Genomic DNA, 18,239 nt, shown 5'->3' with positions numbered 1-18,239 from the left:
CGAGTACTTTAAAAGTTATATATTTGTGAAATAAATGGCCAGATGCAAAGAGACTGGTCTTTGAGCTCTGTATGCTGTTACTCCTGCCGACCACTACGTCTGCCTGTACTGAGTTTGCTCAAGTTTTGCTCATTGTCGGTGTCCCTGGCATCGCAACCCAGTGAGCTGTGAAACTAGGACAAACAGACCATGTCTGCTAGCACTACAATCACTATCAGTACTCTCCCACCCTCCAGTCATGGCATATTAGATTTGTCACTATAGGGAGAAACTATGCTGTTACTAACTACACACATCAAAGTTGCTGGTGAACGCAGCAGGCCAGGCAGCATCTCTAGGAAGAGGTACAGTCGACATTTCGGGCTGAGACCCTTCGTCAGGAAGGGTCTCGGCCCGAAACGTCGACTGTACCTCTTCCTAGAGATGCTGCCTGGCCTGCTGCATTCACCAGCAACTTTGATGTGTGTTGCTTGAATTCCCAGTATCTGCAGAATTCCTCGTGTTTACTGTTACTAACTACACCTTTTTTCATCAGAGTCCTGTCAGGTACGACACGTTTGACAGTCTCTCCCTCAGCATTCCAACAGTGACCTGGGTACGTACCATCCGCACTTTAAACAGTTAATTGTTTTGTACCATATATTTATAAAGGCATTGAATTTGGCTGTGTCACTTTAGAGTGGCCTTATGTAATGAAAGCCGGAATTGTAGGAACACAATTCCAAGCTGCTTGTCCTGTGCAGCATTGAGGATGTTACTGACACTTGCTTGTCTGCTCAGTTAGTCGGACATAAAGGATCTCTTTAAAGAACACAGGAACTATGAGCAATATTCAGTCGTCAAGTAATAATTACTAAAACAGTGAACTGATTATTATTATTACTGCACTATGGAAGTTGCTATGTGCAGGAGTTGGAGAGATGGGAGGTGGAATCCTGAAAAAACGTATGTGTTACATTTTGGCTAGAACATACGTCATGTTGGGTCCTGAGGAAGGATCAGGAGAAATGGTGGGATGGTGGAGATACTCTAACAACATTTAAGGGGTACTTAGACAAGCAGTCAGCATACCATGTTGTTGAAGGCTGTGGCATGATTTCTGGGGAATGTGATAGGTACTTGATGGCCTGCATGGATACAGTGATCCTGTTTTTGTGCTGTAGGACTCTAAATCTAAATTGACTGAGTTAGAACCAGAACAAGATTTATAGATGGTTTTGGGTTGTTTCAAGGCTGTGAATGGTGCAGTACTACAGAAACAGCCTTCAAGTGCCCCAGTTGAAGATTAAAAAAATAAATGGCTGTGTATGTTTAGTACCAGAAAATAGGGAACTGGTTCCACCAATCACTCACTGGATGAGCTACTGAACCCTGCAGATTCGCTAGTGAGGAACCAAAGAAGAATTGGTCAGCGATCAGGGTTGCAGAAGGGAGGGAATTCATACAGATCATATTACACAATGCATTGAGGTAGTACAAGATAAAACAGTTTCCATGTAACGGCTACGGAGAAAGTGCAGTGCAGGTAAACGATAGAGTGCAAGATCATAATGAGGTAGATCATGAGGTCAGAAGTCCATTTTACTGCATGAGATCCATTTAATATTTTGACAACAGTGGGGTAGAAGCTGCCCTTGAGACTAGTGGTACGTGCTTTCAGGCTTTTGTATCTTTTGCCTGATGGGAGAGGGGAGAAGAGTGGGTGGGTGGAATCTTTGATTATGCTGGCTGCTTAAGCAAGAAGTATAGACAGGGTCCAATGTAGGAAGGCTGGTTTCCATGATATGCTGAGCTCTGTAGTTTCTTGCAGTGTCGTGCAGAGCAGTTGTCATACCCAGCCGTAATGCATCCAGATAGAATGTTACATCAATGAAAATTGGCAAGGATCGATGGGCTCATGCCAAATTTCCTTAGCATTCTGAGGAAGTAAGAGTTGTTGGTGAGCTTTCTTGGCTGTATCACCCATGTGGTTAGACCAGGACAGGTTATTCTTGATTTTCACTCTTAGAAACTTGAAGTTCTCAACCTCAACATCATTGTTGCAGACAGGAGCGTGTGCACCATCCCACTTCGTAAAGTCAATGACCAACTCTTCTGTTGACATTGAGGGAAAGGGAAAACTTGAGTAAGCTCTCCATCTCCTTTCGACACATTGTTATATGAGCTACGGCCCACTGTGATAGTATCATCTGCAAACTCCTAAGTGGAGTTAGAGCAGAATCTGCCTACGCAATGAAAAGGACGATTGGTCAAGAGAACTGCTGTGAGAATTAATAATGTGGAACGCCAGAAAAACATTAAGCTCATGTACAAGGAAGAGTAACGGGAATATATAAAAATAAGCATTCAAGGAGGAAAAGAGGTACAAGATAGACCTGTAGAAAAGGAATGTGTCACATTGCCACCTGGTGTGTAACAGCATTGTTAGAAATGTGTGCTCATAATGTACTGCTCTCATTCTGAAATGGTATATTTAGACAGGGATTGTTACCTTGATGGTCCCATTCTATAACGAAGGTATATTTCTATAGGGATTGTTACCTTGATGGTCCCATTCTGAAATGTTGGTATATTTAGATAGGGATTGTTCACCTTGATGGTTCCATTCTAAAACATTGGTATATTTCTATAGGGATTGTTCATCTTTATAGCCCCATTCTGAAACATTGGTATATTTCTATAGGGATTGTACACCTTGATGTCCCTTCCTGAAACATTGGTATATTTAGATAGGGATTGGTCACCTTGATGGTCCCATTCTATAACGAAGGTATATTTCTATAGGGATTGTTACCTTCAGGGTCCCATTCTGAAACGTTGGTATATTTAGATAGGGATTGGTCACCTTGATGGTTCCATTCTATAACGTTGGTATATTTCTCTAAGGATAGTTCACCTTAATGATCCCATTCTGAAACATTGGTATACAGTGCCATGCAAAAGTTTGGGCACCCCTGGTCAAAATTTCTGTTACTGTGAATAGCTAAGCGAGTAAAAGATGAACTGATTTCCAAAAGGCATAAAGTTAAAGATGACACTTTTTTGCAGCCAGAAAGTTCTATCCCCCACTTTTCCTTCGCTACATCGACGACTGCATTGGCGCTGCTTCCTGCACGCATGCAGAACTCGTTGACTTTATTAACTTTGCCTCCAAATTTCACCCTGCCCTCAAGTTTACCTGGTCCATTTCCGACACCTCCCTCCCCTTTCTAGATCTTTCTGTCTCTGTCTCTGGAGACAGCTTATCCACTGATGTCTACTATAAGCCTACTGACTCTCACAGCTATCTGGACTATTCCTCTTCTCACCCTGTCTCTTGCAAAAACGCCATCCCCTTCTCGCAATTCCTCCGTCTCCGCCGCATCTGCTCTCAGGATGAGGCTTTTCATTCTAGGACGAGGGAGATGTCTTCCTTTTTTAAAGAAAGGGGCTTCCCTTCCTCCACTATCAACTCTGCTCTTAAACGCATCTCCCCCATTTCACGTACATCTGCTCTCACTCCATCCTCCCACCACCCCACTAGGAATAGGGTTCCCCTGGTCCTCACCTACCACCCCACCAGCCTCCGGGTCCAACATATTATTCTCCGTAACTTCCGCCACCTCCAACGGGATCCCACCACTAAGCACATCTTTCCCTCCCCCCCTCTCTCTGCATTCCGCAGGGATCGCTCCCTACACAACTCCCTTGTCCATTCGTCCCCCCCATCCCTCCCCACTGATCTCCCTCCTGGCACTTATCCGTGTAAGCGGAACAAGTGCTACACATGCCCTTACACTTCCTCCCTTACCACCATTCAGGGCCCCAAACAGTCCTTCCAGGTGAGGCATCACTTCACCTGTGAGTCGACTGGGGTGATATACTGCGTCCGGTGCTCCCGATGTGGCCTTTTATATATTGGTGAGACCCGACGCAGACTGGGAGACCGCTTTGCTGAACATCTACGCACTGTCCGCCAGAGAAAGCAGGATCTCCCAGTGGCCACACATTTTAATTCCACATCCCATTCCCATTCTGACATGTCTATCCACGGTCTCCTCTACTGTAAAGATGAAGCCACACTCAGGTTGGAGGAACAACACCTTATATTCCGTCTGGGTAGCCTCCAACCTGATGGCATGAACATCGACTTCTCTAACTTCCGCTAAGGCCCCACCTCCCCCTCGTACCCCATCTGTTACTCATTTTTATGCACACATTCTTTCTCCCTCTGTCCCTCTGAATATACCTCTTGCCCATCCTCTGGGTCAACCCCCCCCTCCTTGTCTTTCTTCCCGGACCTCCTGTCCCATGATCCTCTCGTATCCCCTTTTGCCTATCACCTGTCCAGCTCTCGGCTCTATCCCTCCCCCTCCTGTCTTCTCCTATCATTTTGGATCTCCCCCTTACCCCTCCAGCTTTCAAATCCCTTACTCACTCTTCCTTCAGTTAGTCCTGACAAAGGGTCTCGGCCTGAAACGTCGACTGCACCTCTTCCTATAGATGCTGCTTGGCCTGCTGCGTTCACCAGCAACTTTGATGTATGTTGCTTGAATTTCCAGCATCTGCAGAATTCCTGTTGTTTGCATCTAAACAAGCCTGATGCATTTTGGAAAGAAGTCCTGTGGACTGATGAAGTTAAAATAGAACTTTTTGGCAATGAGCAAAGGTATGTTTGGAGAAAAAAGGGTGCAGAATTTCATGAAAAGAACACCTCTCCAACTGTTAAGCACGGGGGTGGATCGATTATGCTTTGGGCTTGTGTTGCAGCCAGTGGCACGGGGAACACTTACTGGTAGAGGGAAGAATGAATTCAATTAAATACCCCCAAATTCTGGAAGCAAACATCACACGGTCTGTAAAAAAGCCGAAGATGAAAAGAGGATGGCTTCTACAACAGGATAATGAACCTAAACACACCTCAAAATCCACAATGGACAACCTCAAGAGGCGCAAGCTGAAGGTTTTGCCATGGCCCTCACAGTCCCCTGACCTAAACATCATCGAGAATCTGTGGAAGAATGGGCGAAAATCCCCCAAACAAGAATTGAAAAACTCTTAGCTGGCTACAGAAAGCGTTTACAAGCGGTGATACTTGCCAAAGGGGGTGTTACTAAGTACTGCCATGCAGTGTGCCCAAATCTTTGCTTCGGGCCCTTTTCCTTTTTTGTTATTTTGAAACTGTAAACGATGGAAATAAAAAGGTTTTCTTGCTTAAAATATTAAAGAAATGTGTCATCTTTAACTTTATGCCCTTTGGAAATCAGTTCATCTCCTACTCGATTAGCTATTCACAATAACAGAAATTTTGATCAGGCGTGCCCAAACTTTTGCATGCCACTGTATATCGAGGGTGCCTAATACTTTTGCAAGGTGCTGTATAAGATGTCTTTCCAGTTACCAAATAACACATAATACTTCTGAGGTAATACAAAGCTAAGTACTCTTACTTTTGTTTCCCAATGACCTTCCTATTTTAATCCTTATACAGTACTGTGCTAAAGTCTGAGGCATCCTAAGGACTGTTTGTGTTAATGGTCAGTGGGGCTAAAGGGCCTGTTTCTGTGCGGCATGCCTCTCTAACTCTGTGACTGTTAATACCTCCCAGGGTAGACCAGTGTCACTGGATCTCTGCCTGCAACACTTCATCTCCTCAGAAACCATTAAGGATGTGGTGTGTGAGAACTGCAGCAAGGTGAGCAATACCGCACCGCTCGTTCTTGTTACCTCAGTGTTGCTGGTCTGAAAGAATCGCATATTAAAACGCAGAGATCGCTCACTGGATGGAATAACTTGGGAGTCAGGAAATGCAACCACGTTATTGAGGAGAAAGGAGGGCTGAAACTTTTTTACTGGGCAAGGGTAGAAATTTGTGATCTTTCCCAATGGCTGAGCTGTAAATGTCACATGATGCAAAGGAGGAGGAACATTTGATCAGTTCCTGGTCTATGTTGAAATTTGCTGATCTGGACGGTCATGTGTTTAATTTTTGGTCTATGTTGAAATTAGCTGATGACAAGGCTTTAGTGATGGGTGGAAATGATTTGAGACCGGGGGAACAGGGAGTGATTCCTTATCCTGATTGGTAACCTTATGAATCCTAAAGGGGAAGCTGTGTGTTGAATGAAGGCGTGGGCTGTAATTGAACAACTGATAGACATGGTCCCTCAAGAATTGGAGTCTTCAGGGAAAATGGTGCAAAAAGCCCCAGTGTGGTAGGTAGCTTCTTGGGTTTGCACAGCCCATTTAATGATGATGCATGTTAATGCAGTTTGTGACCTGTAACCCTTCAAGTACAGTACTGTGCAAAATTTCCTAGGTACTCTAGATACGTGCTTAAGACTTTGCACAGTACTGTATAATATGTTTTTCCAAGATACCAAATAGCATTTAATACTATTGAGCTAATATAAAACTAAGTACTCATATCTTTTCCCAACCACCGTCCTATTTTAACCGATGTACAGAACTGTGCAAAATTCTTAGATATATATATGTGCTTTAGACTTTGCACAGTACTGTATAATTCCCAGAAATACTACTAAAGGTATTGTTGTGTTGGCAGCAGCTCCAATATGTTCATTAGATTAACCGTGGATGAGTCAAGAGCACTAGGATGAGAAAAGGGAGGGAAGGAAAAGGATACACTGCGCCTCATCCCTGTGCAGTGTGTAATGTTGGAGAGGATCGACCATCAGATTTCGATTTACCGACTCTTAAGTTCTGGCAACCCTTTCTGTTCTTTCACAAATTCAGGCAGGGGAGAACCAAAGTGGACAGACTACAGAAAACCAGAGGACAACCTTCATCAAACAGCTGAAGATTGGAAAGGTGGGCTTGCATCAAGAATTGGAATTGCTTTTGGGTGTAAATAGTTGTATACCACAAAGGCGTTAAAGAATTATTTTTGATTGAGCATTCAAAGCAAAAGGCCAAATCCCAAGAACAGCACAGGAACAAGCCCTTCAGCCTTTGATGAGATTCTGGTCAGTGGTGTTCCCAGTTTATTGATGGTGGGGGTGGTGTGATGATGGGACCAGGATATTGACGGTAGAGTAGAGTCAAGCATGTAGAGCACTTAAGAGGACTCTTTGACTCAGCCCCTCCAAGCTGATTGTTCTGTCCATCTACACAAATCCTAGTTGTTTGTGTTATAATTATAACATTCCATCTCTTACATTGCATGCCCCAACCTATGATGGAAAGCAACTTGCTATCATCCACGTCCTTCTCCTTGGTGGAAGATGCATTTATTTAGGATTTTGCCCACATTGATTACTCTTTCATCCCTAAGGGAGCCCAGTCTTCCTCTGCTACCGTCTTTCTGCTAATATTCTTGTAAGTTGACTTGGGATTCTCTTTAATCTTACCTGTCGGGAATATTCCAAAGCATCTTTTGCCCTCTTACTTTCCTTATTAAGTACTTCCTCTGTATTACTCAAGGGGTCTCACTAGATTTTCATTGATTGCACTTGTCACGTGCTTCTGTTTCCTGATCAAGCCTTTCTCATCCAAGGTGCCCAAATGTCTCCATCTTTTCCTTCCACTCTTACCACAATGTGCTGTCCCTGAACTCTTGCTAACTCCCATTAAATGTCTCCCAATTGTCAGATGTTGTTTCACCCGCAAGCATCCTATTGGAATTAGCCTTCCCCCAATTTTGGATCTGAACTTGAAGATCAACCTTATCTCCTACTATAACGACCTTAACACTTACAGAATGTGCTCACTGTGTTTCCAAAGTGTAATGCTTCTTCACCAAATATGCTTACAGCTCACTGATCCTAACTTGTACACCTTTGGAATATGGCAGGAAATCATGGAGAGAACATACAAACTCCTTACAGATAGTGGCGGGAATTGAACCCTGATCTTACAGCTAGCACCATAAAGCATTACACTAACCACTACATTAACGCGCCACCTAAACATTATGGAATCCATTGATAAGTTGCAGACAACCTGTCTAACTTAAAATGTGGAGAATTATCTCTGTGAGGCATCATCAGCTGAGAAAACCGATGTGTGCTACTGTTCCTGACCTTTTCCTCCTGTCTGCCTCCTCAGCTTCCTCAGTGCCTGTGTATCCACCTGCAAAGGTTGTCGTGGTCCAGCCAAGGAACCCCCCTGAAGCGCAATGAGCACGTGCAGTTTGGCGAGTTCCTCTCGCTCGATGCCTACAAGTACCGCAGCCCATCCCAGAGACGAGGGCACTGCGGACTGAGCAGACCCGCCAGCACTGGAAGCTTGCCTCACGTGCTGGAAGCCACCATGCTGGGCAAGTCAGGTACTGTTGGAAAAAACAGCAAATGGCCGGGCAGCATCCCAAGTCAGTGGCACAATGATCTTGTCTATGTTTCTCACGAAAAAAAATTCATAAGTAGAACATGTTCTTTTGGAATATCTGCATTCGGTTTGTGCTTCCACTTTTCAGCTGTGTGTAATGAGTTAGATATTAACTACCTTCACCCCCATGCTCTCATCCTCCGCCTTTTTCAATCCTCCTCTCTCTTCCTTTAGCACCATCATCTTCGCAGCTGTCTGCTTTGTTATCTCAATTTCATCTTCACACCCTCAACCATTCATATCTCTTAGTAGACTTGAGGTCTCCGTTGACCATGAATATTGCATCCTAGCTGTCTACATATGCAAGACAGGGCAGCACAATATGGAGAGCAAGCTGTTGCCCATGCAGCAGACTCCCCCTCTCCATGTTGCCGATGAACCCAAAGGAACGACAGAGACCGATACAGTTTAGCACTGGCACCGTCACAGGAGATGCCAGTCAGCGTTGATCTCAATGCAGGACTGCCTTATGGAGTCCTTTGGTGTCCTTAGGGACACCAGCTCCATATTTTTCCCTCGGGGTTTACTCTCAAAGTCTTCTCCATGAGTGGGTATAGCCACAAGGCAGTGGAGGTTTAAGATCAGAGTTTTCTTTCTCCGAGCTGAGCTGCCAACCACAACTGACAAGCCCCACTGGCCCAAAGTGACTGGTTTTAAGGTGCCAGTAACCTACCTTTGCCCCTTCCCCTGTCTGTAGAAACAGTTCAGCCGATAGACTAATGTTTATTTAATAACATGAGACAAAGATTGAAGCTGGTACATCTAGGCAGCATCAGCTGCACACATTAATTATGTCTTTTAATAAAACCTTTGCTCCCAGCTTCTGTTTAATGCACAAAAATTCATCCAGCGTCAGTATCCATCTCCAAGTTATTTGGTCATTTTGTTAACGTGATCTAAAGCGAAATTTCACTGAAGATGTATTGCACATAACTGTGTACAGTGCTGGGAAGGTAAATAGAGCAAGCTATCATGAGTTACACAGGACTTGGAGGTGCTGTGGAATTTCATAAAGATTAGCTTTATTTGTACATCGAAATATCAAAACACAGTGAAATGTGTCACTTGCGTCAGAGGTGTGCTGAGGTAGCCTGCAGGTGTCACGACACTTTCAACGCCAACAAAGCTGGCCCACGATTTACTAATCCTAACTTGTGTATTTTTTGAATGCGGGAGAAACCAGAGCACCATTAATTCATTAATCTATAAATCTCTTTCTTGTATGTTCTCTTGCAGGATCCACACAACCCATCCTTGGTAAAACACAAGTTGCAAATGGAGCATGTTCATCTTTGCTATCACCTTTCTCAACGATGCCACCTTTGGGGACTAGAAGTTATCCGTGAGTCTATTTGATGTTCCTTCATCCCACTCACCCTCACCCCCCCCCCTCACCTCCCCAATGTTGTTCTACAAAACATAGAAATAAATTAAATTGCAGGCCCTTTGGGATCTACTCCAGTATCAAAAGGTCCTTCAGGTGATCTCCAAGGAAACAGTTGGTGTTAGGAGGTAGTAATACAGAACGCCAGAGATCCACAGTAAGTTAGTAAAACACAGTGCTCCCTGTAATGGTGGAAGCAAATATTGCATCATTTCCATTTGTACAGAGGCAAATCAGATTTAGAAGGTATATTTGTTTCATGGTTCCTAACTTCACAAAACCAAATGCAGTAAAGACTGTGAATACAGTTCTTCTCGTTTCTCCTTGGAAAGAGTCGGGTGGCACAAAATTGGATGATCCTTGAAAGATCTGTCACAGGCAGTAGTAACTTATCTGTTTTGTCACAGTATGATGCTGTGGATATGATCTCCCATCTTCTCGACTAAGATGGTCGGTAATATGCAACACTGTGCAAGCGGAAACATGATGAATATTTTGTTCTTCTGACACTCCCCACTGATTCAGACCCACATTAAAAAGTTAATGTAGACATGCGGATTTTAACAGCATAGTGGATGCGGTGGTATGATGCAAATTATGGAGAATGTAAAAACTCAATTTTTAAATTTATCTGAAAGTTATTTTTGAAGCCATTATCAACAGCATTAAACATAAAATTGTGAAAAAGTCTGGCTCACTAAAATCCTTCAGAGATGGTTATTTGTTCTCCTGCAGCAGGGGTTCCCAACCTGGGGTGCACAGACCCTTCGGTTAATGGCATAAAAACGTTCGAGAACCCCCTTGCCCTACAGGTTTATTAGATTGCCGGTGTGGGCTTGACAGGACAAGTCGCCTCTCTTGATTCTGTGGTCAGCATGTAACATCAGATCCACAGCAATATGACTGATTCGTAACTGCCCTCTGAATTGGCTCAACAAACCTCTTAGTTCATGGGAGCCAGAGATGAGACAGTGAAATTCTTGGAATACCATAAGACACAGGAATACAATTAGGCCTTTCAGCCCGTCAAGTCTGCTCCACCATTCAGTCATGACTGAATTATTTATCTTTCAATCCCATTCTCCTGCCTTTTCCCATAACCATTGATGCCCTTACTAATCCAGAGTGTATTAGCTTCCACTTTAAATAAGCCCAATGACACGGCCTTCACAGCCATCCTTGGCAGTGAATTCCACAGAATCCCCACCATCTGGCTAAAGAAATTCCTCCTCATCTCTGTTCTAAAGGGATGTCCATCTCTTCTGAAGCTGTGTCCTCTGGTCCTAGACTTTCCCTTATAGGAAACATCCTCTGCATGTCCACTCTAGCATTTTCAAAAGATAAAGTTCTGGGCAAGTTTCTTTAGTGAGGTCTTCATTTACTGGATGCACCACAAGGTAAGGCGGGGAGAATTATTTATTCATTAGGGTACAGTGCTAAGTAGCCCCTTCCGGCCCTTCAAACTGTGCCCCCCCAGCAACCCCGTGATTTAAACCTATCCTAATGATGGGACAATGTACAATGATCATTAACCTACTAAGCAGTCCGTCTCCGGACTGTGGGAGGAAGCTGGAGCACCTGGATGAAACCCATGCAGTCACGGGGAAAACGTACAGGCAGCGGTGGGAATTGAACCCAGGTTGCTGGCAATGTAAAGCGTTGTGCTAACCACAGCACTACTGTGCTGCCTCGTACCGTCTTGTGATAGTGGCAGGGGTGATAAAGAAGACTTTCCCTCAATACAAACACTACTTCCTGTTGCAATCCCCCAGGTCTTCAGTGTACTTGTTCCGACTGATGTCTGTGGTGGTCCACCATGGCAACATACACTCAGGACATTTTGTCACCTACCGCCGCTCACCATCCACCTCAAGGAACCCGTTGGCAGTGAGCAGCCAGTGGATGTGGATATCAGACGACACGGTACGCAGAGCAAGCCTACAGGAAGTCCAAGCCTCCAATGCCTACCTACTCTTCTACGAGCGAGTCCGGCCCCTGGTGAGGCACACGAGCCACGAGTTTGTGCTGGAGGAGTGAGTGTGGCTGGAGTACTAGGCCGGTGCTGTAAAGGGACAAATAATCTTTACCACTGGAAGGGAAATTAAAATCTGAAAAGATCTGGAGTCTGGTTAATGCCGACCTGATACTTGCCTCGAAATCTGTGCAGTGAATCAAAAGAACAGGAGAATAAATCAAAATATTAATTTATTACCTAAAGTTAATGTCTCCATAAGGAGAGTAAATTGTATCCTGTATATGTGGACTTTGATGGAACTAGGTGAGAACTTTTTACGTGAAGTGGTTGAATATTATGGGAATGTCCTGTTGCCTTCTTGAGTCAGAATCATAAAGGGACAAATGGACCACAGTGGAGGAACAGCTGTACTTAGTACTCTGGCATCTTGCTACATTCCTGGCTGAGCTCTGAAGGTTCAACGTAAGGTTCTAGAAATCCCGTCCTTGACTGACTGTGTGAATGCACCCATACATAGGGCCAGAAAGATCCCAGAAACCTTCTCACTTCAGATATATGTGCCATTAATCAACAACAGCAGTGAGGGGTTCTGGAATCGGCCCTGACTCATAATAGGAAAACCCCATTCTTGCTGCTGGATTGAATTTTGTGTGAGGAGAGCACCAGGCTGTGCTGTCCAAGTCAGAGCATCTGCCTGTACCCGAACTTTGCACTGCCAACCTCATTGTCTCATGCGAGGGTTACCATGTCCCAGTTAGAGTTGATGCCTTCAGGAGAGGAAGGGTTAATAAATAATGGAGTCTGTATGAATTGCCTATGTTTTAATTTCACTACAATGGAAATAATTGTAGCTGAGCTGGTGCAAAGTCTGAACAGACCAGTCGAGGCAATTGTCACTTGTGGAGTACAGGTATGTCAATGAATTCTCCCTCAATGGATTATTGGGAATTCTTACTGGTAGAGAGTTGGTGTTCAGAGGACTCCAGGCAGAGTTTGTATGGATACATCTGTCTATACAAAATTACAAAGGGTTGACCCCTTTAATGAAGTGTCTGTCTCCTGCCTCCCAATTGGACATAACAAAGGAAACCCTACTAGTTTTATTCAGGCTTTGGGTATGTTGGCAGAAGAATAAAGCATCATAAACTCTGAGAGAATTGCTAAGGTTTACAAGCTAGAGTGCCAAGGTTTTATGCTTGGTAATGCTGGGTACCTGTTTATCTGTCAGTCTGGTTTAGAGAAGGTTGGAGGGGTAGGAATCAGCAAGTAACTCACCTTTATCCTTTCAGTTCTCTTCCCTTCTGCTGCCGCAGGCAATGGGTCAATGATAGCATCTGACAGTTTTGAATTTAACCGGAGTTTCCCCAGATTCAGAGCTGATAGTTGTCCTTTCTGATGGTCTTCCTTTTATTTGTTGCCCCAGGAGTATTGCACCACCTTCAGTTTTACAGAATGTAACTGTTCAGTGTCCTCGGTCATCTGTTGGTTTGGTCAGTGTGCGCAGTGGGCAAGTGTCAGTTCTGCCTTTCATGGACAAGTGTCAGCTGCTGCACTTCAGTAAGATCTGGCTCTTCCAGTGAGGAGTGATAACCTTTTCACACTGAGATAGTGGTCGGGCCACACTTGCTGTTACCCTTGAATATGCGAGAAGCTAGATTCAGCATTGTGTTTCATAAAAAATTTGTGTTGAGAGGTGGAAAGTTAGCCTTTCTGAAGAGCTCGGATCTGGGCCACCATAGTACTGCACCGCCTCCTAGACCAGAACGAGATTGCAGCCATCATCTGAGATGCTTACACTTCCTGCCACTGTCGTTGGTGGACAGAAGATACAGTCCCACCTGTTTACTTGGCCTATCCTATTTGAGACTGAATTGCACAATTAAGGCTGGCCAAAGATTTGAGTAGAATGAGCCGATCTCCCGAACGTGCTCACATCAGTAGGCGATCTCGTGAACATGGGTTTTCACATCAGTGAGCTGATCTCCCTAATGTGCACTGGTGTGCACATCCATGGAGAATAGCATCACACAATACAATGGTTTCCAATGTTATCCAGGTACCCATAGCCTGGCTCTCAAATGAAGGATCCCCACTGCATAGTTCCAGGTGGATTAGTTATCACTTTCTTCCAATTCTAGAATCCTGATGTCCTACCTAATTGTGTTAATGGCTAATCCCTATCCTTGAAATGCATGCTTTCAAATTGATAGAACAGAAAGTGTTTGGGGAAGAGGATAGTGTTGGATAGGGTGTGTTTGTTGGGCCAAATGGCCTCATTCTTCTGCATCTTGTGGTCAATTAAAAAGGTCGACACGAACAGTAATGATACCTGATCAGTCTGATACAAGGATGATGAGTGGGTGGGCTGGATTGCCAGATGTAATCCTTTAATCCAGGGGTTCCCATCCTTTTTATGCCATGGATCCCAGAGGTTAAAGGAACTCCTCCTTTAATCTGTCTTCAAAAGATTCTCATATTATCACCCCTTCCACTTCTAATTCTTCTCTCAGAAAATCCCTCATCCTTCACAAAGAATTCCAAGATGTGTTCTTACTTGAAGGTCAATCACCCTCTTGACTACCTTGCCCATTTGTCAACTGTATAGGAGTGTAGTCCCAGAGATCTCTGGATTTGATGTTTAATTGTATTTTAGCCCAACCACAGAGGGCAGGGATCTGAAGTTGAGATCTGCCTGGTTCATTTTCAGGCTGGCTGATGCGCTGAGACAATGGTTTAGCAGCATGTTGACTGTGACTGGATCTGTTTGCAATGGGATTACTGATACGACACTTCTACCTTGGACAGCTTTACCAGAATATTTTCTGATTGAAATTTTAATTGTTCCCTGTTAGTCCTCACTAAATTTGGAGTTGGGATATTTTACGCTTTGATTTTCAAGTATTTTAATAACTGCCCCTAGTGCTGGTAAGTTAGTGAAGGTCGTATAATATGGTAATATCATACCAGGTAAACGTTCAAGAGGCTGTTTATTAATTTAGCTGGTGTGGCCTTGCATGTGTTATTGAATTGCCAGACAGAAAGGAATATAGTACAGATGCTGAATAGCTGAAATAAAGCACAGTGTTTGAAACACTCAACAGGCCAGGCAGCATTTGTGAAATGGGAAACACAGATAACATTGCAGGTCAGTGACCTTTCATCACTTGGGGTTTCGGGTATTTCAAAGAATGCTAAAGTCTCTAAAATCTAGTTTCCCTTGCTCCAACATTTTATAATAAGTGAGGGCTCCACATTTCAACTGAAATTAGATTCCTGTTTTCATCTAAATCACTTGGATCCAAGACCATGTCCTAGCGTATTGTTAAATACATGACAGAGCCCAGATCTATTCTGCTCACCTGAACAATTTTAACCGTAACAGTTAGATTATAGGTGACATACTGTATGTATATCTGTATTGACCCGAGAGCGGGTTCTCCTCAAAGTGCCTGTAGCTTTGTATTGTGACAAAGTCTGCTCTATTTTATATTGCATGTGTACGGGGTAACGGAGGGTAAGAAGGAGAAGTGTGCAAAAGAGAGGTAACTTCTCACGAGGGACAGACCAGATGACTGAGCAAAGCTGGAACTGTTGTAGCTTGGCTCTTTGTTTAAAAAGTCATATTCTGGAATCTTTTGGTAGAACTCGTGCAGTTTTTTAAGAGGTAAATCGAGATGACTGTGAAGGGACAAGAAAAGGCTGACCTATTCTGACCACTGCCCACTGCACTTTGTAGCAAGTCCTGCCCTTGCTGACGGTGTACCCATTCATCTCCATGACGATGTAACCATGAGGTTTGTGTGTCTCTGTTGACTGTGTATGACATGTAAAGGTGAACACGTTTATGTAGCTGATTTTTACACTTGTGAGAAAATAATGTGAAGTTCTGATTGTATAAATGAGAAACTTCAAGAAAGCACCTTTTGCACTAACCCAATAATTGTATGTGTGTATATATATGAAATGGATCAAGGAGAAAGTATTTTCCAATTGTTTTAATTAATTTGTCAAACAGGAAAGTAATAAACTCTTCATTAAGCTGACAATCATTCTCCATTTCTCATTATTCTTTATTGAGTGATACCGCCCTGGCCGAACGAGCCACTTCCCATTCCCGTTCCGATATGTCCAAACATGGCCTCCTCCACTGTTGGGATAAGGCCACACTTAGGTTGGAGGAACAACATCGTATATTCCGTCTGGGTTGCCTCCAACCTGATGGCATGAACATAGACTTCAGAAACTTCTAGTAATGCCTCCACCCCCCCTCCCACCATTTCCCATCCCCTTGTCCCTCTCTCATGTTATCTCCTTGCCCACCCATTGCCTTCCTCTGGTGCTCCTCCCCCTCCCCTTTTTTTGTCTTTCTTCCATGGCCTTCTGTCTCTTTCACCAATCAACTTCCTAGCTCTTTGTTTCATCCCACCCCCTACATTTCACCTAGTGCCTGGCATTTCTCTCTCCCCCAGGCCCCCAACCTTTCAAATCTACTCAGCTTTTTTTCTCCAGTCTTGCCGAAGGGTTTTGGCCCAAAACGTCGACTGTACTTTTTTCCATAGATGATGCCTGACCTGCTGAGTTCCTCCAGCATTTTGTGTGTGTTGCTTGGATTTCCAGCATCTGCAGATCTTCTCTTGTTGGATGTTGGTGTGTGTGCTGACGCTGAATGGCGGAAAGAGCGGCTCATTTGAGTTGCAGGGTGATGGTATTGATATCTAGAAGCCTGGATTATTTATCCAGACCCAAGGATTTCAAATCCCACAAAGGTCGCCAGCAAATTTTAATTCCTGGAGGAGCTGTCATTACCAATTTGAACTGACAAGTGAGGAAATAAGGGATCCATTTGCAGAAGGAGGTATTGAGGCCAAGGTCTTGAACCTTATTGATTCATTTTGTGGGGATGATGGTATTGAATGCTGAGCTGTAGTCGATAAAGAGCATGAAGATGTATGCATCTTTGCTGTCCAGATGTTCCAGGGTTGAGTGATGAGCCAACTGTGGACCTGTTGTGCTGCAGGCAAATTGGAGCCGATCCAAGTCGCTTCTTGGGTAGGAGTTGATATGTTTCATCACCAACCTCTCAAAGTACTGCATCACAGTGGATGTAAGTGCTACTGGACGATAGTCATTGAGGCAGATTACAATGTTCTTCTTATAATTGAAGCTCACTTGAAGAAAGTGGGTACCTCACACTGCTGAAGCGAGGGTTAAAGACCTCAGTGGAACACTCCAGTCAGTCGACCAGCATCGGTCTTTAGTACTCGCCAGGTACCTCACCTGGGCCGGATGTTTTCCGTGGGTTCACTTTCCCGAAGGCTGCCCACACGTTGGCCTCAGACTGAAATCATAGGATCATCGAGAGCTGTGCGAGTTCATGATGGTTGCTCCATGTTTCGATGGTCAGAGCAAGCTCATCTGGGAGTGAAGCCCTGCTGTCACCCATCTCGCTCAGTTTCTCTTTGTAAGAGGTGAGAGCATTCAAGCACTGACGCAGCTGTTGAGCATCCTTCACTCATTCAAGTTTGGTCCGGAATGGCCAATTCGCATGTCAGACAGCTTTCCGGAGATTGTACCTCGACCTCTTGTAACTTATTTAGTCGCCAGACTTGTATAGCTCTGACAGACAGTCCAGGTTATGAACAGTGCTCAGGAACACACCTGTGTTAAGATCATTCTCAGTATCCCAAACTCCAAAGGATATAGATTGAATTTTTCTAGCTGCTCACAATAAGACAAACCTCTCGTGTCAGGAGTTAGTCTGATGAATCTCTTTCAGACTGCCTCTTACATATTTTTTGTTCCTTAAATAAGGAAACCAGAAGGGTCTCGGCCTGAAACGTCGACTGTACCTCTTCCTAGAGATGCTGCCTGGCCTGCTGCGTTCACCAGCAACTTTGATGTGTGTTGCTTGACTCTGCACTGTATTCCAGTTGGCCTCATTGTGTAAATTCTCTATTCCTCAACTCCAAACTCTTGCAGTAAAGATCTTGCTATTGTCTTCCCGACTTACCTGCTACCCTTTTGCAATTTGCACACAAAAACAGCTAAATCTCCCTGTACTCTTCTCATCTATAAATCTTACTCCATGTAGATAATAGTTTGTATTTTAGTTCTTTTCAAAGTGCACATCTTTCCTTATGCTAAATTTGGCCTGGATTTTGGTGAAGTCACTAGAGTGGGAATGGCCTTGTTAAGACAAACTTGGGAAAACCTAGCTAAACAAATTGTTAGATTATAACAAATTGTAGGTTATGACCAAAGGAAAAAAAATGGCTGGAGTCTCTTAGTACCTTAGTCCATTTAGGTGCATCAAAAGTCAAACTTACAAGAATGAGTGATAATAGTGAAAAGAAAATTGGCAATGTAGCATCTTTGCCCAATTTGCTCCTGTTCTTCTAGGGTAAACCGGCGGTGACCCCGCCAACACTGTAATCGCATTGGTGTGGATACTATGTGATGCACCCTGGTACAAGCCCCCAACTTAAAATATCAGACAGCACACAATATACAATTAAATGATTACACTTTATAATTATTTCTTGGTAATGGGTTAGT

At 43.9% G+C, this 18,239-nt stretch overlaps 1 protein-coding gene across 1 annotated transcript in view; it reads left to right on the top strand.

Moving 5' to 3' along the window:
* Positions 1–15,723, top strand: part of LOC134338407 (ubiquitin carboxyl-terminal hydrolase 30-like) — a 39,237-nt gene extending 23,514 nt beyond the window's left edge. The window contains exons 8-13 of the mRNA XM_063034209.1: positions 536–595; positions 5,588–5,674; positions 6,736–6,810; positions 8,047–8,266; positions 9,562–9,667; positions 11,482–15,723. Coding sequence (XP_062890279.1) covers positions 536–595; positions 5,588–5,674; positions 6,736–6,810; positions 8,047–8,266; positions 9,562–9,667; positions 11,482–11,746 — 813 coding nt within the window. The 3' untranslated portion in view covers positions 11,747–15,723. The remainder of the gene's footprint in view (positions 1–535; positions 596–5,587; positions 5,675–6,735; positions 6,811–8,046; positions 8,267–9,561; positions 9,668–11,481) is intronic.
* Positions 15,724–18,239: the final 2,516 nt, after the last annotated feature.

This window comes from Mobula hypostoma, chromosome 27 (assembly GCF_963921235.1).
Source record: "Mobula hypostoma chromosome 27, sMobHyp1.1, whole genome shotgun sequence".
NCBI classification, from domain to species: domain Eukaryota; kingdom Metazoa; phylum Chordata; class Chondrichthyes; order Myliobatiformes; family Myliobatidae; genus Mobula; species Mobula hypostoma.
This window is presented reverse-complemented; position numbering and strand designations above follow the sequence as displayed.